This window comes from Penicillium soppii, assembly GCF_028829465.1.
Source record: "Penicillium soppii strain IBT 18220 chromosome Unknown utg000001l, whole genome shotgun sequence".
NCBI lineage: Eukaryota > Fungi > Ascomycota > Eurotiomycetes > Eurotiales > Aspergillaceae > Penicillium > Penicillium soppii.
In genome coordinates, this window is record NW_026643231.1 from 1,498,712 (window position 1) to 1,523,585 (window position 24,874).

The 24,874-nt window shown below is 50.2% G+C and overlaps 9 protein-coding genes across 9 annotated transcripts; 5 read left to right on the plus strand and 4 right to left on the minus strand.

The window, feature by feature from the left end:
* Positions 1–753: 753 nt before the first annotated feature.
* N7529_000574 (putative eukaryotic translation initiation factor subunit eIF-4F) lies at positions 754–5,526 on the minus strand (the record flags this gene model as incomplete). The annotated part of the gene is made up of 6 exons (XM_057236105.1): positions 754–901; positions 958–1,412; positions 1,469–1,789; positions 1,846–3,691; positions 3,736–4,715; positions 4,903–5,526. The coding sequence occupies 6 exons, from the start codon at positions 5,524–5,526 to the stop codon at positions 754–756; spliced, it is 4,374 nt and encodes a 1,457-aa protein (XP_057102908.1).
* A 1,382-nt stretch (positions 5,527–6,908) lies between these two features.
* On the minus strand, positions 6,909–8,008 carry N7529_000575 (HVA22/TB2/DP1 family protein; the record flags this gene model as incomplete). The annotated part of the gene is made up of 3 exons (XM_057236106.1): positions 6,909–7,701; positions 7,758–7,907; positions 7,980–8,008. 3 exons carry the CDS (start codon positions 8,006–8,008, stop codon positions 6,909–6,911), a joined length of 972 nt encoding a protein of 323 aa, XP_057102909.1.
* A 680-nt stretch (positions 8,009–8,688) lies between these two features.
* N7529_000576 (NRDE family protein) lies at positions 8,689–9,728 on the plus strand (the record flags this gene model as incomplete). The annotated part of the gene is made up of 2 exons (XM_057236107.1): positions 8,689–8,754; positions 8,814–9,728. 2 exons carry the CDS (start codon positions 8,689–8,691, stop codon positions 9,726–9,728), a joined length of 981 nt encoding a protein of 326 aa, XP_057102910.1.
* Positions 9,729–11,096: 1,368 nt separating this feature from the next.
* N7529_000577 (uncharacterized protein) lies at positions 11,097–11,309 on the plus strand (the record flags this gene model as incomplete). Its single annotated transcript, XM_057236108.1, has 1 exon — positions 11,097–11,309. One exon carries the CDS (start codon positions 11,097–11,099, stop codon positions 11,307–11,309), a length of 213 nt encoding a protein of 70 aa, XP_057102911.1.
* A 208-nt stretch (positions 11,310–11,517) lies between these two features.
* On the plus strand, positions 11,518–13,163 carry egl3 (putative extracellular endoglucanase/cellulase; the record flags this gene model as incomplete). The annotated part of the gene is made up of 4 exons (XM_057236109.1): positions 11,518–11,856; positions 11,913–11,977; positions 12,034–12,131; positions 12,181–13,163. 4 exons carry the CDS (start codon positions 11,518–11,520, stop codon positions 13,161–13,163), a joined length of 1,485 nt encoding a protein of 494 aa, XP_057102912.1.
* A 452-nt stretch (positions 13,164–13,615) lies between these two features.
* N7529_000579 (cytochrome P450) lies at positions 13,616–15,248 on the minus strand (the record flags this gene model as incomplete). The annotated part of the gene is made up of 2 exons (XM_057236110.1): positions 13,616–14,776; positions 14,844–15,248. The coding sequence occupies 2 exons, from the start codon at positions 15,246–15,248 to the stop codon at positions 13,616–13,618; spliced, it is 1,566 nt and encodes a 521-aa protein (XP_057102913.1).
* A 761-nt stretch (positions 15,249–16,009) lies between these two features.
* N7529_000580 (uncharacterized protein) lies at positions 16,010–17,532 on the plus strand (the record flags this gene model as incomplete). Its single annotated transcript, XM_057236111.1, has 3 exons — positions 16,010–16,342; positions 16,399–17,365; positions 17,417–17,532. 3 exons carry the CDS (start codon positions 16,010–16,012, stop codon positions 17,530–17,532), a joined length of 1,416 nt encoding a protein of 471 aa, XP_057102914.1.
* Positions 17,533–17,740: 208 nt separating this feature from the next.
* Positions 17,741–18,117, minus strand: N7529_000581 (uncharacterized protein; the record flags this gene model as incomplete). The annotated part of the gene is made up of 3 exons (XM_057236112.1): positions 17,741–17,786; positions 17,842–17,900; positions 17,974–18,117. 3 exons carry the CDS (start codon positions 18,115–18,117, stop codon positions 17,741–17,743), a joined length of 249 nt encoding a protein of 82 aa, XP_057102915.1.
* Positions 18,118–22,162: 4,045 nt separating this feature from the next.
* Positions 22,163–23,573, plus strand: N7529_000582 (uncharacterized protein; the record flags this gene model as incomplete). Its single annotated transcript, XM_057236113.1, has 5 exons — positions 22,163–22,318; positions 22,373–22,477; positions 22,524–22,933; positions 22,985–23,052; positions 23,110–23,573. 5 exons carry the CDS (start codon positions 22,163–22,165, stop codon positions 23,571–23,573), a joined length of 1,203 nt encoding a protein of 400 aa, XP_057102916.1.
* Positions 23,574–24,874: the final 1,301 nt, after the last annotated feature.

Consider the following 24,874-nt stretch of genomic DNA (forward strand, 5'->3'; position numbering starts at 1 on the left):
CACATAGGGTATATTTTTCCATGAACTAGTACAATCAAATCATCGCTCTATCAAGATGGAACTTGATAGAACTTACAAGGAACAGGATTCGAACGGAGAAATGTATTAGGGTTGCCACAGGGCCGTAAATTCAGCTGCATCGTACCGAGACTGCTCCGGGTATTGAGAGAGGACAAGAGCAAATGCAATAAAAAAAATCAAAAGACAAGGACAAAAATCAGCAAGAAAATCAGCAAACTCTTTCAGATCAGATCATGATCATCTCTCCATTGACCTTCGTACAACGATCGTATTCGTCAGACCACTCACCCGAAGTTCAACTTGGAACCGACAGAACGGAAAAATGTTCCACTACTGACGCATGGAAAAGAAAGACGAAACCGAATCAGAAAACGTGAAAAAACTGAGAAGCAAGCCCGCAAGCCCTACTATCAACCCAGTTCCAGATTCTCGCCGGAGCGAGAGAGAGAAAAAAAGCGCAGAGAAGTTGGGAGGAAAAGAATGAAGTAAAAAGATGTGAAGATTGTACACTATGAAGGGATCCGAACCGACGATCTTGATGAAGTCGTATCGAACCGCAAAAAGTAAAAATGAATCCTCGAACCGACCAGTCGGAAAAATGCATAATGGGAACAGCAGACGCGTCTCCGGGAGGAGATGGCAAACAAAGCAGGAACAAAAAAAAAATAAATGAAATGAAATCTTTTGTGAACCAGAAATGGAAAGCGTTGATCATTAACTCCTAAGAACTTTCTATGCTGTGGATTCGCCATCCTTGACAGACGGGGTTTTTGAGGGGCGACGTTCGGCTGCGGGCTGCGACTTGGTGAGCATCGGGGACGTGGGGTTCGATGGGGGTGAAGTCGCCATGTTGTCCCTGTCTTCGAGGGCGGCAAGCGCACTAAGAGCTGGTTGTTAGTATTTATTTCTCAGAAGGATGCATGAACAAGAACGAACCTGAAAGCATTCATGGAGGCGTCGTCCTTTTTGCTGGTAGGAGGAGTGCCGTTGCGTGAGCTGGCGGCGCTATCGTCACTGCCGCGGACTAGGTTGCCGCCAGGACCGAGGTTCTTGCGGCCGCTGTTGGTGCGCGAGCCAAGAAGGCTGGATGGGCCGAAAGACATCGGCTGATTGGTGTTGCGGGTCGCGCGGAGGCGGCGGAGATCGTCGCTGCCAACCTTGCTAGAGGCATAGTCGGGAGGAGGGGCCTGGTTGCCGTATCCGAAGCCACGGGCGTCACCGCGGCCCATGGGCATGCGGCCACCGTTTCCGCGGTTGCTACTCTGGCGTTGGCGCTCGGCCTCTGCGGCCTGGGCAGCACGGGCAGCGGCCTCACGGATCTCGACGATGGTCTGCGGACCCTTATCGGCCTCCTTGGAGTTCCAGCGGGCGGCACGCAGATCAATGATATCCTGAAAATTGGGTTAGTTGTTATTTTTATATTCAAGGAATAGAACTTGTAACTTACAAGAAGCATGAAGCGGAGACGACTAGGCAGGCCGGGAGTCTCAATCATGAGGTGGATGCGGGCGAAGTAAGCATCCATCATGGCGGGGCCCTTCTCAGAAGCATCGAGACTGGCACCGATGGTGCGGAGGAGAGAGGTCAAACTCTCAACCTCAGCCTCATCAGGAATACCCTCGTAGTCGACAAGCTTCTTGACACACTCGTGCATGATACGCTCAGTAAGCATGCCGAGCTTGTAAAGCTCACCAATGAACTTGACAAGTCCGAGACCACGACGCTTGGCGGCAGCGGCAATGTAGTATTCATCAGAAAGCATAGCAGCCTGTTGTGGGTAGTTAGTACGCAGGTGAGAAACTTTAGACTTGCAGATATGCATACCTCTTCAGTGGTGCCCTCAGGCTTCTCGGGCAGGTTGACCTTCCAACCACGCTCGAACTCTTCTTGACAACGGTTGAGCAAGTACTTGCGGAACAAGCTGCCACCAGCAACAACGGTGCCGTTGCGGTCACGAATGTTCTCATCCTTGATGTCGGCACTCATGCTCTCAAGCATGCTCTTGCAGAACTTGGCGTACATGGGAGCCCAGTGAGCCTCATCAGTAGCCTTCTCGAAAGTGAGTTGAATGACCTGGCGCAGGGTACGGCCGTCGGTCTCATCCTTGGACTGTGAGACAATCTCGAGAATTTGGCCAGCGATACGATCGAACTTCTCGGGTGTCATCTTGTTAAGAGCAGCCTTGACCTTGCGCTGCACGACATCGGGTGCCAAATAGCCATCGGTGCCACCAGGGGCAGGGCCAGCAGCGCCTTGGCCGACACTGCGAGGCTTCCATCCAGTTGCGGATGTTTGGATAGCCTTAAGGTCCATACCAGCGGTGAGGGGCATGGACTTGTTCTGCTCCTCATCCTTGCGGCCGTTGGTCTTGCTGCGGCCAGCCTTGCTATCATTGCGAGTACCCTTACTGCCAGTGCGAGCACTGACACCAGAGCCGGTAGAACGCATGTTGCCAACAGGAAGTCCATTTCGTCCAAAGCTGCTGAAGTTGGATGGGGTGCGGCCACCACCCATGGCGCCGCCCATAGGAGGCATTTGACCAGGTCGGCCACCAGGGGCTGAGGTGAAAGTGCCCATTGAGAAGGCAGGGTTAGGCATACCGCCGCGCGTTGAGTTGTTGCGGCTACCCATGGCGCTGCCGGGAGTGCGGGACGGGGTGCGGGAAGAGTCGTTGGGGTCACCAACAGTATCACGCAAACGAATGTCCCAGTCGACAGAGATCTTGTCCTTGAAAACGGCCTGGAACTGAATCAAGAAGTCACGGTCGTAGTGGAACTTGCGGCCTTCAGGAGCGGCATCGTTCAAGGCAGCGTTGGGAGGGGTAATGGAGTCGGGGTAAGTAATCTTGCTGAGATCGACAATGAACTTGGCGTTCTGCAGAGACTTCATGCCGGGAGTGGGCTGCAGGGGCTCAGTGGGCTTGGGAGTATCAAGCTTGAGGCCAGCAGGCTTCTTGGCGGCCGCGCTGGTAGGCTTGGCAGGAGGGCCCATGTCAGAGACGGGAGTGGCAGCGCCGCTGTCACCGGGAGTGGAAGTCTCAGTGGCACCGAGTCCACCCTTCTTGAGAGACTCAAACAGCTCCTTGTCGTTGGGCATGGGCTCACCACTAGCACGAGCAGCCTCGCGAGCAAGCTCACGGGCTTCAGCCTCAGCCTCGGCCTTCTTCATGTTGGCTTCGTAGTTCGCAAGGTCCTCACGTTCCTTGCGTTCAGCATCCGCCTTCTTCTCTGCCTTGACACGGTTGTAATCTTCTTCAGCGGCACGCTCCTTGGCCTCGATCTCGGCCATCTCGCGCTCAATAGCATCAAAGTCAATTTCGTCGTCGTCGGCAGGGGCGGGAGCGGGAGCGGGAGCCTTCTTGGGCTCCTCGGCGGGAGCAGCCTTCTTAGGCTCTTCGGCGGCAACAGACTTGGGCTCCTCGGCAGGAGCAGCCTTCTCCTTGATGGAGAGATCCTCAATGGCGGCACGAGCAGTCTCTGTATCATCCTTCTTGGCAGGGGTGGCCTCGGCCTCAGTGGCCTTTCGAGAAGCCTCATCAGCCAAACGCTGCTTTTGAGCAGCCTCGTCTTGCTGAATCTTCAGACGAACGGCATCCTTCAACTCCTGCTTCTTCTCTTCATCGGTCTTGGCAGCGGAAGCCTTGCTGTCGGAGCGAGTGTGCTCGGTGGCGCTAGCAGTGCGAGGAGGGGGGTGGCAGTGGGGGGAGGAGTGAACTTCACTGGAGAAGGAGTAGCGCGAGCAGGAGAGGCGGGGTTCTTTTCGAAGGTCTTGACTGAGCCGCTGTTGGGGTCCTTGATGATGATCGGGCTCTTCTTAGCCGAGGGAATGATGAAGTGTGGCTTGGGAGCGGGAGAATTGGAGGTTCGGCTGGCAGTGTGAGAGTGGCCGGGGGCGGCGGTAGGAGCTGATCCTTGGCCGAGGCTCGAACCTGGGCGATCAGTAGACATCTGGGAAGGAGTACGCGAGAGTGGAGCAGCCTGGGGCATCGGCGCAGAGTATTGCTGGCCCATGTACTGGGGGTTGTAAGGCATGCCAGCAGCACGGGGCTGAGGCGAAGGTGGAGTCATGTAGTAACCAGCCTGGTTGTAGTAACCAGCGTAGTTGGGATCGTAGCCACCGGCGTAAGTCTGTTGGGATTTCATCATAGTCAGATACTGTTCAAATTGTCCACTCTCAGGCGCAAGATCCACAGAATACGCGGGTGAGTACAACGGGGCTTGCTGCTGTTCCTTGCGTTTGACATTGCTGAACTTCCTGTGGTTTCCGCGGCGAGGGGCATTCTGGGGGTAACGGGGAAAAGAAGAAGGGGGGGATCTCACAGCTTGGGGACCCATGTGCTGGCCGTAACCGTAGGACTGGGGGGGCATCTGGGGGTGTGCCATTGGGGGCTGGTTCATCTGGGGAGTGGTAGGGTTAACATTGGCCAAGGCAGGGCTGCGGTTGGCTTGGTGAGGCGAGTTCGGGTAGCCCATTGGACGACCCTGGTTAGGTCCGTGGAATTGAGGTCCCATGTTGGGACCACCTCGGGGTTGGTTGGGGGTCTGACGGAAGCCCGGGTTGGGAGAGTAGGGAATCTGCTGTCCTTGGTAACCAGACTGAGAGTATCCGCGGCCACGGCCACCCTGGAAGCCAGAGCTGTGGGCAGACTGAGAAGACTCGCGACGCATGTGAGGAGGACCGTGGGCGATGGGAGCCTGTGAAATTGGACACATCTATGTTAGCAAAACTAGGCAATAACAATTATAAGGACTTCTGGAGGAGGAAAGTCGCGCACAAATGTGCCGCGCCTTGTGCAGTTGTGCAATAATTTTTTGGATGGTGAGGTTTTTTTTTTGTTTGCGCATCAAAATCGCTCACGAAGGAAGGGATTGAGAAACCTACATTAGCATCACCTGATTCCCCAAAGCTACCAAAGTTGGGCACATTTCCTTGTGCCTGGTAAGTTGATGGAGGAGGACGACCACCACTGGAGGCGGGCTGAGGAATAGGCGAAGGCGAAGTCTGAGGAGAAGTCACACGTGGGTTGGTAGAAGGCGCACCAAGACCAGCCTGAGCCTGGCTAGAGGCAGGCACAGCGGGGGCACCCATGTTAGGAGAGCTTTGTTGGTTGGCGAATCCAAACTGAAGACTGTTGGGACGACTGGCCGGGGCGCCGCCGTTAGGGATGAATCCGGAGGTCCCACTTGATGTGATGGTCACAGAGGGCTTGCGAGAGTGATCACCAGCAGCTGGAGCAGTGGGAGCCCCATTGACGATGGTCACACCCGAAGTGTTGGATGGTGGGTTATGCATGGGTTTTCCGTTCACAGAAGATACAGAACTCTGCCCATTATGCGCTGAGCCGCTCACGGTGGCGGAGGCGGCGGTCGAGTCCGTCGCGGACTTCTTGGTCGCGTTGGCGTAAGAGGTAGCCGCAGGAGTCGGCTGAGAGGATGCGGGCTGGGTCGAAGCGGAGGTAGCGGTGCTTTGTCCTTTGGGGCCCGACTGAGGAGAGTTCGAGCTCATTAGACAGGTTGGTTTCCGTCTAACTGCGCGAAGAGGGCGAAGATAGGTGTATATCGAAGTGAAGTCAAGACGCGGTAGAGGCGTAACAGTGCCACATCCAAACCTATCGCAGGTTAAAAGGGATGAGATAAGAAGAAAGGAAAAAAAAGGAAACGAAGTTCCAAATGCAATGAAGACCAGGTACGCAGCAAGTGAAGCGGCGTTTGGTCAACAGTGCAAGGGTATGTGTGGGTTGTTGAAGGGTTGATGAAGGTTAGTGGGAGGAAATGAAGAAAAAGTTGTTTCGGTGGAAAAAAATTCGGGGTTTGTGGAGAGAAAATGGAAGGGCGCTCTCACGAACAACTTTCAGACGAACTCACCTTCGAAGAAATTGAAATAAAGAATTCTCTTTGAGAATTCCAGAAATGATCTGAAGTTTAGGAATTTTTACAAGAGAAAAGTCAGAGTTATGTCTCTACGCCACCTATGACATGTGCGCCTACAAAGAGATTTACTACTGGACTATATGGATGTACGAACTAGTGCGGCTTAAGAGAATGAATGGTAGGCCTAAGAACATTACAAATTCGTTCAATTGGCTTAGAGATGACTCGTAAGTATCTCTGACTATTGAATTCTTATAATCTGGAACCTGATAGACCCCAGTTGTGCCCCATTTTCCCCATTTGCCACATCTCTATATAACTTGGGTTTATACATCGATGGATGTATTAGTATACAATATTGTACAAATGAAGCTACCTATTTTATATTATATTTTTATGGTCCTTGAACAAGTCTGAGAAGAGGTTACAAAGCATATGATAAAGATTGTTTGTAAAAATATATTAAAAAAGACCAGTTAAAAGACTCAAAAAAACTAGACAAGATGTTATATATAGAGCAAGTCCAACATATTGTACGTGTATCGATACACAAGTACATACATGTGTATGTACACATTGTACTTCAATCCAGCCAAGGCGTAGCTATTGTTCTCCTTTTGTTCTATTGATTCCTGCCTCTTCAACATAAAGGGATGCACCCCTACCTCAATAGTATCAGGAGGCATCTCAGATATCAAATACTTACGATCTCCCGTCCTTGCAGCACATCTGATTTCCCTCATGCATAATGACAATATTCCTCCGACCGGAGGGATTCGGATTGACATCCTCGGCTGTATACAAGCTATGTATAGCTATGTATACAAGAGAAAGAAGGTATTCGTCAATTCAAAATTCAATTCGGTCGCTATTCAGCAAGGTAAAAACAGCCATATATGCCTCCCAAGGCCCAGCCCTCCCATTCTCTGTCTCTCACCCAGCAAGAGTTAAATGTTGAAGTTCTATTTTGGTTTCTGTCATGTTCTACCCCTCCAAGAGCGGAATATCCCCGCCAACTCAAGACCGATCGTATCCGGTTGCGCGCGACCGGGCAATTTCATCAATGGCACGGGCCGCGAAGTCAGTCCCAGACGACCCGGAGGAATCTTGCTCGTTACCAAACCACCCAGTAGACCAGCCGCCACTAGTCTTACGCTCTGGCCGACGATTGAGATCCTCATTATCGACGACCTCGAACGAGTTCTCGCTTCGGTTCTTCCGCAAAGGCACGCCGTAGGCTAGATTATCGTCTTCACCTCGGGGAATGGCCTGTTCCTCGCGCGTCAGGGTTGAATGCAGATGATCCAGCAGCTCCCGCTGGGTGGAGATGAAGTGCGCCTTATCGGCTCCAGACATGGACTGCATCTGGCGCTGCAAGAGAGTGCCGCTAGCTGAGAGCTGCTCGTCCCGAGCTTCGCGAGACTTCCCAGTAGACGTGACCGTGCCCAAGGCGGAACTGAGAACCGAATACCAATCATTGGAGGCGGCAGCGGCTCCTGCGGCGGGGATGTTGAAGCGCGAGAGCAGCGATTGTGCATAGGAAGCGGGACCTGGTTGAGGGGGTGTTGCCGGGCGCTGTGGGGGTAGACCCAGAAGTTTTTCCCGGATCAACTCAATGGCTCGATAGAAGTATTGTAGGCCCAGAGTCTTGGCCCGTTCATGGGTGCGGCCGATCATTTCCTCGATCTCCTTTTCATGATGTGCCAAAAATGGATCGACGTAATCCTGGTACAGGAAGCGAGCCCCTTGCGTCTGGGGAAGAACGAGATAAGAGAGGAAGAAGAGGCGGATCCAGCTATAGAATGGGAACCTGGAAATCCATCGAGTCAGCTTGCGATTCTAGACCGAGCATTTGAGACTGTGTACCAGCCGATAATAAAAAATGTCCAGGACTCTGCCCATATGATGACCGAAAGTACCACCCAGTACATTAACCATGGTGCCAGTTGTGAGGGGTCAGATGAACGGAGGGCTTTAAAGGAAGCAAAGACGGGGAAGAAGATCGTGATGACCGAGCTATAAATGGATGTGTTAGCTTGATCCAACTGTTCAGTTCAACCTGGACAACTTGTATTGACGGCAACTCACGACATTATGTCCGCAAAGATTCCGAACATGGTGAAATTAAGGCCAAGGCCAAAGTGAGGTGTTTGTTAAAGGTAGAAAAATTCACGGAGACACTGTGGTTTTTAATCTCCAGTCAGCCCCGCCTGTCTTGGGATGAACTCCGAATGAACAAAAAAAATGGGGCTGAACAGGCAACAAAGATATAGAAAACGGTAAGAACATTCATAAGAAAAAAAATAGAACAGTAACAAAGGTCTTAAAATAAATCAATGAAGACATAGAATCACATCACGATAACAAGTTCATATCAGCTGGATAATCCGTCTTGACGTCACGAAGCACTTGTATTGTTGAAGATCATTTTACAGGTACGTATGTATATCTGCATATACTATGTAGTTATCCAGCATTTTGAAGAAGACTTGACATATATTTGCTTTCTATGACCTTGTCTATATTTCCCCGAGGATACAGCTGTGGCATGTTCCTACATTACTATGTTGTTATCTTGACTGAGCTCAAATCCATCATGATCCAGGTCGGCCCAATCACCCGATGTCTGAGTTCTGTACTAATAACGGACCACTTCTCCTCTCCCTTCTTCTCTCATAAATAATCTCTTTTCTTTTACCATTCGTCTTTCATACCCAGACGCTGTCCGATTCGACGTGAACAGGCTTCAATATTGCATTTATCCGTCATAGATCTGGTGGACCTCGGAACTGCAATAATGTGTATCGCATTGATCTCAACAGCCCACCCGTCATACTCTTTGATCGTAATTGACAACAGAGATGTAAATTATCTACACCATCTGGGCAGAATATATTCTTAAAACCAAGTTAACATATCCAGGAATTCCTCCACCGGCCAACATCCACACCAAATTGGTGGCCTGAGCCATCCCCGCACGTCCTCGGCTCACGCGACCTAGCTCGATCAACACACGGTACCTGGATGGGCGTCACCAAGCACGGAAAAATAGCAGTTCTCACCAACTATCGTGAAGACAAAGCTAGCGAAGCCATCGGGCTCTTCAGCCGAGGTGTCATCGTCAACAGCTGGCTCACCAGCCCCCCAAACAGAAAAGAAGCCACTCGAGAATTCGTACAAGCCATCGTGGCCAGCCCAGAAGCCAAGCAAGTGGGAGGATTCAGCCTGGTGTGTGGCCATATCAATGAACCCTTGGCCATAGTCTCCAACCGATCCTCCGACATGGACCACATCACCTGGGTAGCCACGGAGAAGAACCAGACCCGCGGACTGAGCAACACCAGCGTTGATGACAGAAGCTGGCCGAAGATCATTGACGGGGAGAAGCTAATGGAAGCTGCTATTGCCGAGCATGTGCGACAAGAAGAAGATGAAGATGTCTTGATTGATCGTCTGCTGCAGGTTCTCAGCACCGATACCCTGCCCCGACTGTCAGAAGAGAATGCAACCATTGATACATATACACATCACCTGCGCAAGAGTATCTTCATTCCCGTCATCGGCACTGCAAACGACCGCCACCAAGCTGCAGAGAAGGCTGCAGCCGCTCGGGTAGAAGATGAAGCAACTCCCACAAACGGCCCAGTGGATCAAAGTTATACATCTGGATCTTATGGAACCCAGAAGCAGACAGTCCTCCTGGCACAGCCGGACGGGCGAGTTCGGTATTTTGAGAGGACACTTTACGACAACGATGCTCAGGCCGTGCCTGTTGGGCAGGGTGACCACTCGTTTGAATTCAACACTACACACACTATAGCTCCAGTTCAGCTCTAGAAATTGAATAAGTAATATGCATTTCAACATTCAGTCACCCTCGCTCATCAATCATCATTCAATACATGTGGATCTTCAATTTGGTGTTCCTACTCCCTTGACACTGTATATGCACGGACCACGAACCGAGATCCAAACTAGAAAGCGGTACTATTCTGCCACAAAATGGGGGTTATAATGAACTTTAAGGTCCGTCTCTTCGCCCTTCGGGGCATTTGGTCAAATGAAAATATACAGAGAAGATTAGCATGGCCCCTGCACTAAGGATGACACGCTCAATCAAAGAGAAGCTACCAGTTTTTTTTTTCCTTACAGAAGCATATTGATGAAGTTGCCGTTTTTACAAGTACCGAGGTGCTTTTTGTCAATTACGCGATTGGGAAATCACGTGATATTTATCACAACTGAGATCGCCTGTTCGAATCCGCGGAGCTAGAAAAAAACAGTCCACTCTACGCCATCAAATTCGTCCCCTTATTCTTTCTAGAACTACCAAAAAGACATATTTAAAAGAAAAGTAAAATTAAGGTTAAAACGAACTTTGGGGTATTTCTCACATTCCTCTGGAGACCTGGGATTGCACAAACTCAGTAAGTATTCCTTCCCGCTTGCTCTGAACGATGACAAGATACACAAGGGCAGTTTTTTACAAACCGTTTTCTTACCGGAGTCTGGTTGGCGAGTTGCCTGTTTTGGGGGTCTAAAACCACCCAATTGCTTACCCAATGGGGAAACTTGCGGGTCCAACGTTGCGATATGAAACCAGGAGTCAACGATTTACTTTTTTGAACAACTTCATAACTTCCATTTCCTCGAGGATTAAAGCTTCAGCTTTGGATAAATTCACATGTACCTTTCATCTGATGCCAGATGGCTAATTAGGCAATCAATGGAAGGTCCATCAAACCTCCTGAAATTCAACTCAACTCATGCCCGGGACGACCATCCGTCTAAGGGCAGAGTAGTGGATGATCGAAGCATGGTCTCGATCTTATATGATCCAGCTCCAAATTAAACTTCATCTGCCATACAGGTTTGCAAAGGAGCCTCCGGATTCATTTAGGCAAATTATGCCGGGGATCGGTAACGGCTGTGATACTAAACGCGCCGTCGTGTTTCATCTTGAGCATCGCTCATTTACCCGTGCTTCTTTCTCGGCCACCCACCCAAGACGGGATAGTTCATTCCGGGAGTGTATCAGAATAATATCGGATTGATTAGTTTTTCTTTGACGGTGAGACTGGTCCAAATTAGTGGCGTGGAAACTAATACTGAGCGCCAGGCCCTGCAGTGTGATCTCATCTCCACTCTGGCTCCTATCCACAGAGCCAAGCCTTGCTGGCCAATCTCCCATATATTGGGTTCACTATGGAATATATTGACCTTTATACTAGACTTGACCGTTTCTGGTCGTCTGTGCTGGTTCCATTGGTTTCTGGGCAATGGGACCGTTCGTCTGGTTTCTCCGGTGGAGAGAGTCTGCGTCTAGAAGAAACGAATCCCGCTTTCCGGGTTAGTCGGGATCCTGCTCATCAAGCCGAGGATTCTCCAAGTGGCTCAGTTGGTGGTGTCGAACGGTGAATCCACTCTGTCCACACTCTCCGTTAGCTCACACTACTCGCTGTTTGACGAGGGTATATAACAGAAGGTCTCCGGGATATTTGTGAACTACATCCAATACATTCTTTTTCATTCAATCTTCAAGACTGGTTCTTGATTTTCGTTCTTTTTCTTTTCAATCCCACATTCCTTCGTCAAACTCGACAATCACCTTCTTTTATATTTCAAGATGAAGTTCACTAACATCGCCTTGGCTGCCAGTGCCGCAACTCTGGCCTGCGCATACCCTCGCGGACGGGAAGTTGTTAGCACCAAGCAGAGCGCTGCTGTCAGCAAGCGTGCCAATGGATTCACCTGGGTCGGCGTCAGCGAGTCTGGTGCTGAGTTCGGCCAGGGCAACATCCCCGGTACCCTTGGCACTGACTACACCTGGCCCGAGACCTCCAAGATCCAGGTCTTGAGAGATGCAGGCATGAACATCTTCCGTGTTCCTTTCTTGATGGAGCGCTTGGTGCCATCCAGCATGACCGGCACTGCGGATGCGACTTACCTGGCTGCTTTGAAGAAGGTGTGTTCGCGGCAATGAAAAATGTTTCAGAAAGATCTAACGACATTGCTCTATAGACAGTCACATTCATCACTGACAGCGGTGCCTACGCTGTTCTTGACCCCCACAACTACGGAAGATAGTAAGTGGCACCAGACCACAACTTTACCATGAATGATACTAATAATGAACCCACAGCGCTGGAAGCGTCATCACCTCCACTGATGACTTTAAGGCCTTCTGGAAGACCGTTGCTACTGAGTTTGCCTCCAACTCCAAGGTTGTCTTCGACACCAGTAAGCCATCCACCAACCTCCACGCAAACATTCACTAACACACTTCCAGACAACGAGTACCACGACATTGACCAGACCCTTGTCCTGAACCTGAACCAGGCCGCCATCAACGGTATCCGTGCTGCCGGCGCCACCTCCCAGTACATCTTCGTCGAAGGCAACGCCTGGAGCGGAGCCTGGTCCTGGACCGACAACAACGACAACCTGAAGGGTCTCACCGACACCGAAGACAAGATCGTCTACGAGATGCACCAGTACCTCGACGCCGACAGCTCCGGCACTTCCGAGACCTGCGTCAGCAGCACAATCGGCAAGGAGCGCCTCGAGTCCGCCACCGCCTGGCTGCAAACCAACAACCTGAAGGGCTTCATTGGCGAGTTCGCCGGCGGTGTCAACAGCGACTGCGAGGCTGCCGTCGAGGGCATGCTCTCCTACATGTCCGACAACACCGACGTCTGGATGGGCGCCGAGTGGTGGGCTGCTGGTCCTTGGTGGGGTTCTTACATGTACAGCTTGGAGCCCACCGACGGCCCTGCTTACTCGACCTACCTGCCCATCCTTGAGAAGTACTTCGTCGACGGTACTTCTTCTGCCTCCACCTCCACCTCCTCTTCTTCCTCTTCCACCTCCACCGCCAGCGCCACCAAGACCATCGCCCAGAGTTCTACCACCACCGCCGCGATCGAGGTCACCAGCACCCCCAGCAGCCAGGTCGAGATCGTCAGCTCTGTCGCTCCCGTCGCTGTCGAGTCTTCCTCCGCTCCCGTTGTTGCCCCTACCACCCTGACCTCCATCGCCGTTGAAGTCCCCACTGCCACCGCCACTGCCGCCCCTACTACTCTCGCCCCCTCTACTACCCAGGCTGCTACCCAGTCTGCCACACAGTCTGCCTGCAGCAACGGCAGCGCCTCTGCTAGCGGATCCGCCAAGAAGTACTACCAGTGCGGTGGTATCAACTGGACTGGTGCCACTTCTTGCGAATCTGGCTCCACTTGCGTCAAGCAGAACCCTTACTACTACCAGTGTCTTTAAGCGAGGTCTTGTCTTGTGAAACTGCATAGCTTAAAAGGGGAAATTTTTGTGCAGGGTGGTTTGGGGCTTTTCTTTCTGGATCGATGTCTTTTCAACACACTTCTATACTTAACCTTCTCTTCATTTTCTATTCTTCATATAAATTTATTTTGGTACTTGAGTTTTCTTCATACTCTTGTTTCGTATACCGGGGACAAGTAAACCCAGCTAACAACAACCTTAATGCCATATCATATGTCTACAGGTGATTTAGAGAACGATGCATGGCATGGGAAACATGTAAAATCATAATAAGAGATATCATTCTCATCGTTATCATAGGCGAATCGCCCGACCAAACTACACCAGTCAAGACCGATGCAAACTTATTACTAAATCAGACACAGGCCAGGGATTTTTCCAAGAACCCCACAATGCCTGCACATGCCACCCAAACAAAACAACGCCTCAATCTAAACATCCTCCGCCTGGTGCATGCGCACAGTAACCTTATCAGCCGGCGCACTGGTCAAAGTAAGACCGTACCGAATCTTCTGATCAGGGTAAACATCCTCGATACGATCAAAGCGCTGCAAAAGCCTAACAATAACATATCCGGCCTCAGTCAACGCAAACTGCTGCCCGATACAGATTCTCGGACCCCCATTGAAAGGAATATACTCCCAGCCAGCCTTGCGATTCGCCCAGCGCTCAGGCTTGAACTGATCAGCGTCAGGACCCCAGAGATCCTTGCGGCGCTGCATAACATGCGTCGTATAGATAACGGACTGGCCCTTGCGGACGTAGACGGGGTCTTGGCCGTCTGGGCCGCCGCCGCGGGGGATGGTGGTGTCACGGGTTGCGTTGCGGCGGTTGAAGGGGACAACGGGGTACAGGCGCAGGACCTCGTTCATGACGTACTGCAGGTACTGGCAGGATTTGAGGGCTGCGAAGGTGATGTTCTGCGTGGTGGAGTAGGGGCCGAAAGTGGAAAGAATTGTGGAGCGGAGGTGGGCGAAGACATCTGGGTTGCGGGCGAGCATGAGGGTTGTCCAGCTTAGGAGGGAAGCTGTTGTGTCGCGGCCTGCGAGGAGGATGTTGAGGAGTTGGGAGCGGAGCTCGATTGGGTCGCTGGTTACTTGGAGGAGGGCATCGAGGAAGACGTAGGAGGTTTTATCGGTTGGGGATTTCTTTTCGGATTGGTTCTGGGCGGAGAGGGCCGTTGCGACGACTTTGTCGACGAAGGCGTGCACTTGGGTGTCGGAGAATTTGGTTTCTTTGTTTTCGGCGAGGAAGGCGAGTTTTTCGAAGCGGGAGCGCTGCGCGCAGACCCATTGCGATTTGTCGAAGTAGGCGGCGAACGAGTCCTCTAGTCTGTTTAGGTTGTTTAGGGCGCCGAGTTGGCTCTCGACGCTTTCGCCGAAGAGGAATTCTGTCGCGGAGTCGATGGTCAGGCGGAAGAAGATGGATTGGATGTCTGTCGCGGCTGTCCAGCCGTTGGCTGCGACAGGCAGGGCCTGCATGGCCTTTTGGACATGCTCTTCTTCCAGATCCAATTGACTAATTTGTTCGCGGGTGAATTGAGGCCGTAACAGGCCGCGGGACCGACTCCATTCTTCTCCATCGGCGGTGAACTGTTTTAAGAAAGTTAGTGCTTCGGACTAAGTATTGGAGACTGAACCGATATTGCATGTGACTCACGATACCAGTGCCGAGCAAGGGGTGCAAGCTGGCGCGACGAACTGAGCCGAGCTCGAAATCCTTGAATTGGGTAGCCAGGAGAGCTTGAATGTTCTTGGGGTCGATCGTGAAGAGGTGGGTGCGGCCGAGATTGCGAATGGAGAATGTAGTGACGTAGCGGTTCTCCTGTTCACTAATGACTTGAATGCGCTTCTCGGCCAACTCGGGAACGACGTTCTCTTTGTCGGCTGCTAGGGATTGTTTTAAGTTGTCGATTCCAAAGGGGTCCTTGCAGGGGTACAATGGCACACTGCCACAGCCCAAGCTCTTAGCATTGCGCGAATGTTGCCAGGAGTTGACGAGCATGCGGATAACCTGCAGCACGATGGCCGCGGCCGCGAAGCCCAAAATGAAGGTCAGAGTCATTTTCTCTGATTTGGAGAATGTTATCGGCACATAGTTACACAGGACGAAGGTATTTAGTTTATATGAGAAAAAACCACACGCAGCCTCGGTCGATGTAAGAGTGGGGAAAAAACCCTCCGGAAACAAGATTCAATTTGAGGTCTGATCGTCGTTTCATGAACCAATGAACTATACCATGGAGGTCATGGTCGATCGGGGTTCGGATTTCACGCTGTTTTTTTCAAGCCCTTGACCGAGTTAATCTCGGCGCTGTTACTCGGTCTGTCATAGGGCCCGATGAACTTGACGATCTGCTTCACCGTGTCCGATCAGAGTCTCGGAGCTCCCGTCGACATTGCTCAATCTCCACATATTCTTTGACACCATCGCGGCACAGTCCGAATGCATCACCTGCCCTGACGGGTTAGACTAGGATACGAAGGGTCTGTGTGGCGTCAAAAACTCTAGAATGTGATTATGCAAATGCAAATGCATCCATATATGTCTATATGTATGTTATGCATAAAAACGTTGAAGTTGTTCCAGATATGCAATATCGACACTCTGCAGATTGTGGAGTTTCGGATCTCTTTAAGTGTTGTGCGTTGGCCGCTATTTAGTGCCGAGGTCGACTTTTACGATGAGTGATCAGGAAATTCAACAACGTTAACCTCGAAAATCGTCCACATGAATTTGATTTCTCTGATTACCAACATGCGAATGATCTGTGAATGAATTACATCCGAATAAACCTATAGCCCACGAATAATTTGTCATACTCAATGCAGAGATACGACTCGGAGATGCTATCAAACATGCTGTCTTCAAGATCCTACCTGGAACTATCAGACGAACAGCCTCAAGAAGAACAAGAAGAAAAAGCGCCCGCATCAGGAAGAAACAAGAAGAATTATATACAACCCATAGGGCAACCAAGCCCCGAGGTCAAAGATGAACCAGAGCGTCATCTAAGACCCCGAAAGAAGCCCACCACCCCCATAGCACCGGAGATCCCCGAGCAAGCCGAGAACACAGACTCAGCAGCTCCGGATCGACCCGCCCGGAAAAGAGGCCGACCGAGACGGGAAACCGTGAAAGATGCCGCAGCCATCGAGGTAGATCCCGCTGGCCCACCCATGATAGTCCCCAGAAAGCATACTAAGCTCCACAGGAACGCCGGCTCCAGATCCGGCGGGCACAACGCACCTACCGGCTAAAAAAAGAGGTCACGATCCAGACGCTACGATCTCGCGTCGACACCCTAGAGCAAACCCTAGAGAGCGTCTCAGCTCTCCTCCAAGATGCAGAAGCAGACAGCACCGCCACTCCGAGCGCGCATCTCTCCCGCGCCCAAGCCCTCATCCTCGCAGAGATAGCCAAGTCCATATCAACGGAGCAAACTCCGGAGCAACCAGAAAGGGACATATTCGGCTATCAAGTCTCGCACAGCTCCAACCCAACGCAAAGCAGCCGCACGAATGGCGCGCGCTCCCCATCCCCACTCCTCAACCGCATCCTCCCAACAGCAACAATCTACACTTACAGCCACCAAGAATCCGACCTCTCGCGGCGCCTGCACAGATTCAGCCTAGAGCATATCTACCGGTGGCTAACAGACGGCAATACGGCGCCTGCGCAGCTCACGCGCATCTTCGCGCTCGTCCCCTGCATCCACGACATGCCGGGTATACGGCGGACGTTCCGGCGCACGCTACGGTCCGAGATTGGGACCAGTCTTGAGGCTGTCAAGATGCCTTACTATACGCTCGGCGGGGCGGGGAGACATTTCCCGCGGTTGCAGGACGGCAGGCCTGTTTTCCCGGAGAATATGCGCCGACCGGGGAGGATATTGAGGCGGTTGGAGAGGATTCTGGAGCGGGGTGGGATTTGGGGGTGGGATGAGGATTGGAGGGAGGTTGGGGTTTGTGGAGACGGGATGGGGGAGAAGAGGATGAAGGAGTTGGAGCTTGATGGGGAGTGGTTTGATTGTCATGATGTGCAAGGGTATTTGGAGTCCAGGGGATTTGTGATTGATTCGGCTGTTAGGTTGAGGGTTCCTGGGGGGTTGGTTGCAGAGCTGTTTGGGGCGGCTGGGTATAAGAAAGCTCATACTCTTGATATGGAGTGCTTCTTTGATTGTGAGTATTTGTGCTTTTGGTTGCGTTTTGGTGCTTTTCTGACTACGACAGTGTTGCTCGCCAACCTCCGCATCCTAGGCCGCGCCCCGGGGTTCCGGGCATGGGATGTCGACGCTGCATTACGGGGCGCGATTTCCCGTCGACCGTTTGAAGGGGAAATTTTATAACTTGCAATGCAGAACGAACGGGACAGGTCTACGAAAGAGATTCAGCAAGATCGAAAAAGGAACTCCATCACTGGCATTGTTCTGGGGTATAGCGTATAAAAGAAACATGACATCAATGAACCGTCACCCAAGAAAAACATCAAAGACCGCCGATGCCGATCACGGCCCGTGGCCAGGTCTGGTGACCCGGCCATTGCGCATTGATCGTCTAGCAGCAGCACTCCAGGCACTCGCAGCAAGCAATACCGGCGCAGCTGGTTGATGTTAGTATTGCTTTGACCATATGGTTAAGAGGGTTGGAAAACGTACATTCCGCAGCAAACGCCGCCGCCACCACCACCGCGCAGCTGCATTTGCTCTTGGGTAGACTGTGCGATGTTAGTTTGGGATTGTGAATTATGATTTTGGATGATATTGCCATGAGCGATATGGTGAACATACGGGCTGCTCAGAGACGACGGCCTGGTTGCTTGAAGGGGCAGCGGGGCTGGTAGGTTGCATAGTGACGGTGTTGGCGTTCCAGTTATTGCCCTCGGTGTGCTGCTCCTCAGCGCCGGCAGACTTAAAGAAGTTGAAGTTAAACATTGTGATGGTAGAGTAACCTGAGGAGGTTGTATAGTGAAGTATGTAGTAGTGGTACAAAAACAAAACTAGAAGACGGGAGAAAGGGAACGTATATGTACTTTTTCCGAACTTTTTTTTTTCGCTCAATAATGTGGAGGATCGGCCTAAATTGATTATTGAATCGACTAGTACGGAGTAGTGGCTCAGGAATAGTGACCAAGGGACTGACGTTACAGATTTCACTTAATTTACGAGCATTCCGGGGCTGCGTCACGAATAGATGTGTACGTGTTGCTAAGTATAGCCGTCCGACTAATCAGAACGATGCTGCCTGCGGACTGACGAGAGTCTGCAGTGTGGCTTTGAAGTCCGCTATCCACCTTTCCCTAGGCCCTTTCTATATTTGTTTGTGCCAACAGTGGCTACCTAGGGATTTGCATACGTGCTGCGCCTCTTTGAGCTTATCTAGACTGCGCCATCTTGACCAGAATTGTGTTCTATCGTGAAAGGAATTCAGCCCTAATATCCCCTCAGCCCTGCGGGGCGCGCTGCCAAGACTCTTGGCGAAAAACACGCGTATTGGAGTGGTATTCCGTGGTTCGGGTATTACGGCAAGCCCGTGGCAATGATATGATTCCATGGGTATTCTAGGGCTGAGATTGGACATTTTAGGTATGAAATGTAGACAACAGACCGCAATTTCGTCATATGCGGATTACTTTATGAAGGTGCATAGAATCCTAACTACATAAGTTCATGATTGAATATTCAGTTCTGGGGTATCCCGGATACCAAAACAGGTCTGTGCCTGTGTGTCCTCACGAGATCCTTTATACGAAACAAGTCATTAGATGCGACAGCGAAAATGAAGAATAGCCATCGTTTCGGGTGTGCTATCTTGTTTTGACTTTTGGCACAAACATGAGCGACAGGAATAATTTGAGCCGATAAAAGGTGATAAGAGGCGATAACAAATTTGGAAGAGATAGCTCCGGAGTAGATAAGGAATATTTCTTTTCATCCCCACGCTAGCACTTCTCATAAACTGCGCATCTTGCAAGGCTAATTTTGCGGGCTTTCATCCTCTCTCACTGTTCTCTAGAGCAATAAGATAATGCACCTATTTACCGTTTAACTCATTATGATCAGTGAAAGTAGTTCAGCTGGTCAGTGATTCCACCGGTTCAGCCGATCGAACATAGACTAGGTTCAATTTTTACAACTCACGGAGAATGGAATGCTCATCTCAGAGTGGGTATCTCAACGTCGAAAAAGATGGCGTTAGAACCCTAGGAATTTTTCTTCATAGATGTTCGGACGCTGAGAGACAAGCCACATCCCATCTAGAAAGTATATTGACGCTCTGGTATGTCCCTTTATTGTCATATCCAGGGCTATACGTCTTGTGAGTGTCTTTTTATCGGTTCCTTCCCGTGTCTCTCCATTTAATCTTTCAAGTATTTTGCTCATCTGGTGTTAATTATCAATATATATCAAGCAGCTCACTCTTCCCTTCTATCAACCCAGTGGGTACCTTGATTACTACCTAGGTAGCTGTCTGTAAACTTTGCAGTCACCATATAGATCAGCGGGACCTAACAGGTTGCCTACAGGACGCTGCCGATAAGTGTCACTGGGCTTGAAAGGTACTATGCTCCGCGTGATGACGGCAAATCCGTGTACACCGTCGCAGCTCTTATTTTTTGATCCCTTTTAGAAGCTCGATGATAGACTGGATCTTCTGAGATAGACGTATTGCGAGTCTGGACACGCTGCTAGGAGTGAGTCCGCTGTCATGATCATAGCAGGCCCTAGATTCTTTAAAATGACCATACGTGTCTTCAAAGACAGGCATCGTATGTGTTGGCATCTGAGACAAACAAGCTGGTCCCCGCAGTTCAATAGATAGCAAGCCGCAGACGAACTATTGGTCCTTCTCTGACTTGGCAGGGGCATATTGGAATATATGCGCTTGATGGAGAGGCCAGATAGGCGTGTTGCTGTCCGAGAATTGCTTTAACCTTAATTAAATTAAGGCCGCAAGTGGGGGCTTTGTAGTCAAAGTAGCCAAAAAAACATTTAATGACCATGGTGATCCGACTGATTAGCTCCTTGGGGACGGACAGCCAAGTATGCACGATTTAGGCTGACCGATGAATCGCTTGGTTTGCAAAGTGGAACCCAGGAGAATTTGGGTCCGTTGCTGTCCACGGAGGCCCGAAGGCACCGTGCTTAACCAAATTACGTGGACAGGCCGCACTGTTGACCAGCGCCTTTCGAAAGCGCATCTCTCGCACTCCACAATGCGACACGAGAGGGTCAGAGAACTTCGGAGGACGCATACACAGCTTTGTAAATCGATAAAGATTCGATCAAGGTGGAACAGAAGTTAGTCAAGAAGCAAAAGAAGCCCAGTCACGCGTATCGCAATCGCGACTTTGACGCCGATTGACCTCGTACTGGGAGTGCATTGTCGATCTTAGGGGTTCGTAGCGACACCCGACCGGGTTTTAAATTGTCGGGAAGTCCACATAAATGGGTCCACACCAAGCGCTCGGTAATAAAATATCAGATAGGCAGGCGAGTTGGGCTTATAATTAAGCTGCGTCGTTGACATGAATATTGTACGTTGGAGGATATAAGTTTCTGTACCTCGTGCCCCTGAGTTGATGATCTCTCCACAAGCCCCTTTCTGTCCTCGGTCCGCTCCCGTTCGGTACAGACACCGATTTTCCGTTTATGGAGTAGGATTATCAATATCGGTTCTGTTGTGCACTTGGCACAAGGAACGATCCCTGACACCAGATGCTCCATCAGAATCTTGATAGGGCTAGGGGCACGGGTCTATGTGTTTTTTGTAGTTATATTGTATACAATCTGTTGTAGTGCAATTATATCAGGGGCGTATTTAGGTAGTTTGTTCCGGGGCCCTAAGTGCACATCACTAGTCAATCATCTAAGGCATGAGAAGTGACAGCTCGTATTCGGCAGGTAGGTGAAGAAATCTTCTCTAATCTCCCGGGTCTAGAAGCAGAATTTGATCGGGTCGCATAGCGGGAATGTGACCTATCGGAATCCCGCGAATTGTCCGACACGAATTGGTCTTGAATACATATGCTTTTCAAATAGTCGATTTAAAAAAAGAATTTGTTCTATTCTAGAACAAGATGACCCAACGTCTGAAAGATCTGCGCTTATTAGCGAAATTGGATACAGAATTAGACAGATTCCGCGAGTACCACGGAGCAGTATACGCCCCATCCCACAACAATAACTTTGTCTACAATCGATAGACCGTTTCCAAGGCTAATCTCCGACAGTAACCATAGAAATGCACTAGTCCTACTATAGGAAGATCATCGAGATCATCGGTTTTGTAGACCGCTTTCTAGGAGAGACTAGAATAGAACCAAACTACCTGTTAAAACAGTGGTTCCAGTGCTGTCAAAAACAGGTTCGTCAAATGGAGTCAAATGGACCCTTTGTGAACTATTCATTTAAAAGCAAACGGAAGTCGGACATACAAACCGGAAAAACCATTCTACGGCAATGGCCAATTCTTCTTCATTCCCGGAAACTTGGGAAACTTGGCTAGTTGCCCACTTACGGATGGTCTGTCCCGCGTCTGGTGGATATGCACCCCTCGCCAAACCACGCTATGTTGACACCGGTGGCTGTTAGCTTGATGCTCCTGAAGAAAATTTGCCGTTTTGGCACAATAATGTTTGCTGGGAATCCTGCTGTTTGTGGGTGGAGCGGGGCGTCAGACTCGACAGGCGAAAAATCTCCACACTGTCGGCATTTTGTTTAATTAACTGGAGGTGATCTTGTGTGCGGCTCCAGTTGGACCGTTTAGAACCTACTCTAGCGTTGTCCTTGTTGATCCCTTCCTGCCATTCGCTGGTATGAGGAGTTGGAGAAGTGCCTCGGCGCACCCAAAATTGCCCCTGACAGAAGTTAGTTTGGTTGATCTCCGCGTTGTCCACCTTTAAGAAAAAAAATTTCCTGCTTTGGAATCATCCCTCATGCAAACGTTTTTCTGAGACGCTTCATATTGCCTCTCATCATGGCCACCGATGAGGATTCAAGGAATATGGCCATTAAGGTCGTCGCCGGCCTGTTTATGTCACTAGCAACTGTGGCCGTTATGCTCCGATGTTATGTTCGCGGCTGGATCGTGAAGGCGTTCGGATGGGATGATGGTTCAATGGTCATGGCCATGGTCAGTCGTCTCATTTTGCTTACTGGACTCTACAGCAAACTTACCAATTTATAGGCGTGGTATGCAATGTTCTCCGGATCCATGATCGGAGCAGGAATACATGGAAATGGACGACACTGGTATAGTTTGGAACCAGAGGAGCGAGTAATCGCCATGAAGGTAAGCCGAGCCCAAATCTTCTAGGAACTCTCTCTGACTCTGATAGTACTGGTGGCTCTGCGAAATCGCATTCTGTTTTGCATCGATTTTCTGCAAGATCTCCATTTGCATTTTCTTGATGCGTATCTGCATCAAGCGAACTCATTTGTTGCTTCTGTATACCGTCATGGCCCTGACGGTCCTCGCTGGCCTGGTTTTTATGTTCCTGATGCTCTTGCAATGCAAGCCCTTGTCCTTCTTCTGGACCCGAATGGCGCATCACCCCGTTGTGAACATCGAAGGCGAAGGCTCCTGTATCAACATGGAAATCATTATCGCCATGACATACGTTTACAGTGCTTTTGCCGCAATGTGCGATTTCACTGTTGGTATTCTACCAATCTTCGTTGTGCACAAATTGCACATGAAGCGACAGACGAAGATGGCTGTAATTGGAATTTTGAGCATGGCTTGCATGTATGTGACTATTTCCCTCGGTTTTGCGAATACTTAACTAAACCCGTGCAGTGCATCCTCCGCCGTGATTGTTCGCATTCCATTTGTGAAGACGTTCGATGATCTAGACGACTTTTTATGTAAGCTTTTTTTCCCATCCTCGAAATTCCGCTTCGAACAAAGCTTACCCGCCTAAGATTCCACCGTCCAAATCGCCTACTGGTCAAACCTCGAAGCCGGCCTCGGTATTACTGCTGGCAGTCTCGCGACCCTCCGACCCCTCATTCGCCGCTGGCTCGGCTCACACGTAGATCCGTCCTATTCCGCCGGATTCCCCAAGGGATCTACGGGACGCCGCACAGGTGGTGCGAGTGCCGGGCGACCAGTGCCTCTGCAATCGATGAATGGAACCGAGCGGAGCGAATTGCGACCCGACAAGCTGGCTGTCATGGTGACTAACATTGAGAGTCATCGAGACTTGGAAAACTCATGGCCTCGCTCGTCTAGCTTGAGCAGCAGCGAGGAAAGGTTGACTTTGCCGCACCCAAACCTTCCTGGAAAGATCGAAGTGGGTGTTCATCAGACGTTCGAGGTTACGAGAACCGCAGCGGATGGTGATTATGGGGAAGGATCTCATCGCACCGAGAGAGAGCACGTATAAAAGCTATAAAAGTTATAAATTCCTTAATGATAGTCATAAATAAGTAATTCCTTTGATCTTGGTGTTCATATCTTGTTAGACCTAAAATTTATAGTCCTGTTATACGTTACGCTTTTCAAATTTACTTTTTAATCCGCTAAAATGATCTCCGAGACCTGCACGATGATCCACATGGAGCCAGAAAACATCACCAAGACATAAACAAAACGGCCGAGAACACATATTCAATGTCGTGGATCATTGAGTACGGACGAATCAGGGAATTTGCCCCCATTTTTGAATTTTGATGCTCAGACGGCCAGGGTGCGATGCAAGCCCTTCGGGGCTCCAGATATGTAGACTCCCTTAGCCTCTGATCTGGCAGGGACTAGAAATTACATCATTTATTTTTCTGTAGTCCCCGCCAAGTCTTTTGTAGTCCCGCTCAGTTGGAACCCGCTTTAAAACTATGAAAAGCCTATAATACCAAGAGACCTATTATCTAATTTACATAGATAGTATAACAATTTCCAATTCCTAAATCAAGCACTGCTGCTGGTAGGAAATCAACGTAAATAGTCATACAGACAGAACAGGAGTAAGTGACGGTATTTTATTGACATAAGTCATCTGTTTTATTATCCTAATCAGGTAAATTGCAGGAATTTTATGCATGGGGGGGGGGGGGGGGGGGGGTCACTGCCGGGTCTATAAGTCATCATGGCAGGATAGAACTTTTTGCAATAAAATGACTGAAGGGAAGAGAAAGTCCTCCTAATGAGATGAACGCTCAGTTGATTGCCCTTGTGCTAGCCGCCGCACTAGTCCTGGAGGACCTCGGGAGCGGGGCCAGCCACCCAGTTTATGTGACCAAACAGCGGCAGGGGGTAAGCACTAAAACGAAAAGGAAAAGCCATCTCGCGCGGCCTGAAATCCGATGCATATGCCAGCCTCATAAGCACCAATTGAAAAGAGGATGTTCATTCAAACTAGCGGCAGCCATAGTCTTGGCCTGCATGTCTATACTCAATTTAGCAACATTGTTTAAACGAGACAGGCTGAGTGCAGCAGAAGCAATTCTATTTATATATATGCCTTCAAGCCGCCTCATTCAGTTATTGTGTATCTTAAGCCCAACCTCATGTCCTAACTACAAGCAGCCCTGCTATCTCATCGGCATTGGTTTTAATGATGCAGACTTTTGACAGCAATTGTACTCTTCCTCCGGAGAGGGTTGCCTTTGTTTCTTCCCCAAACACTCGGGGAACCTTAGACATATTTTGGTCTTGTATCAGTGTTCTTGTCCTCTGCACTTGGTCTAT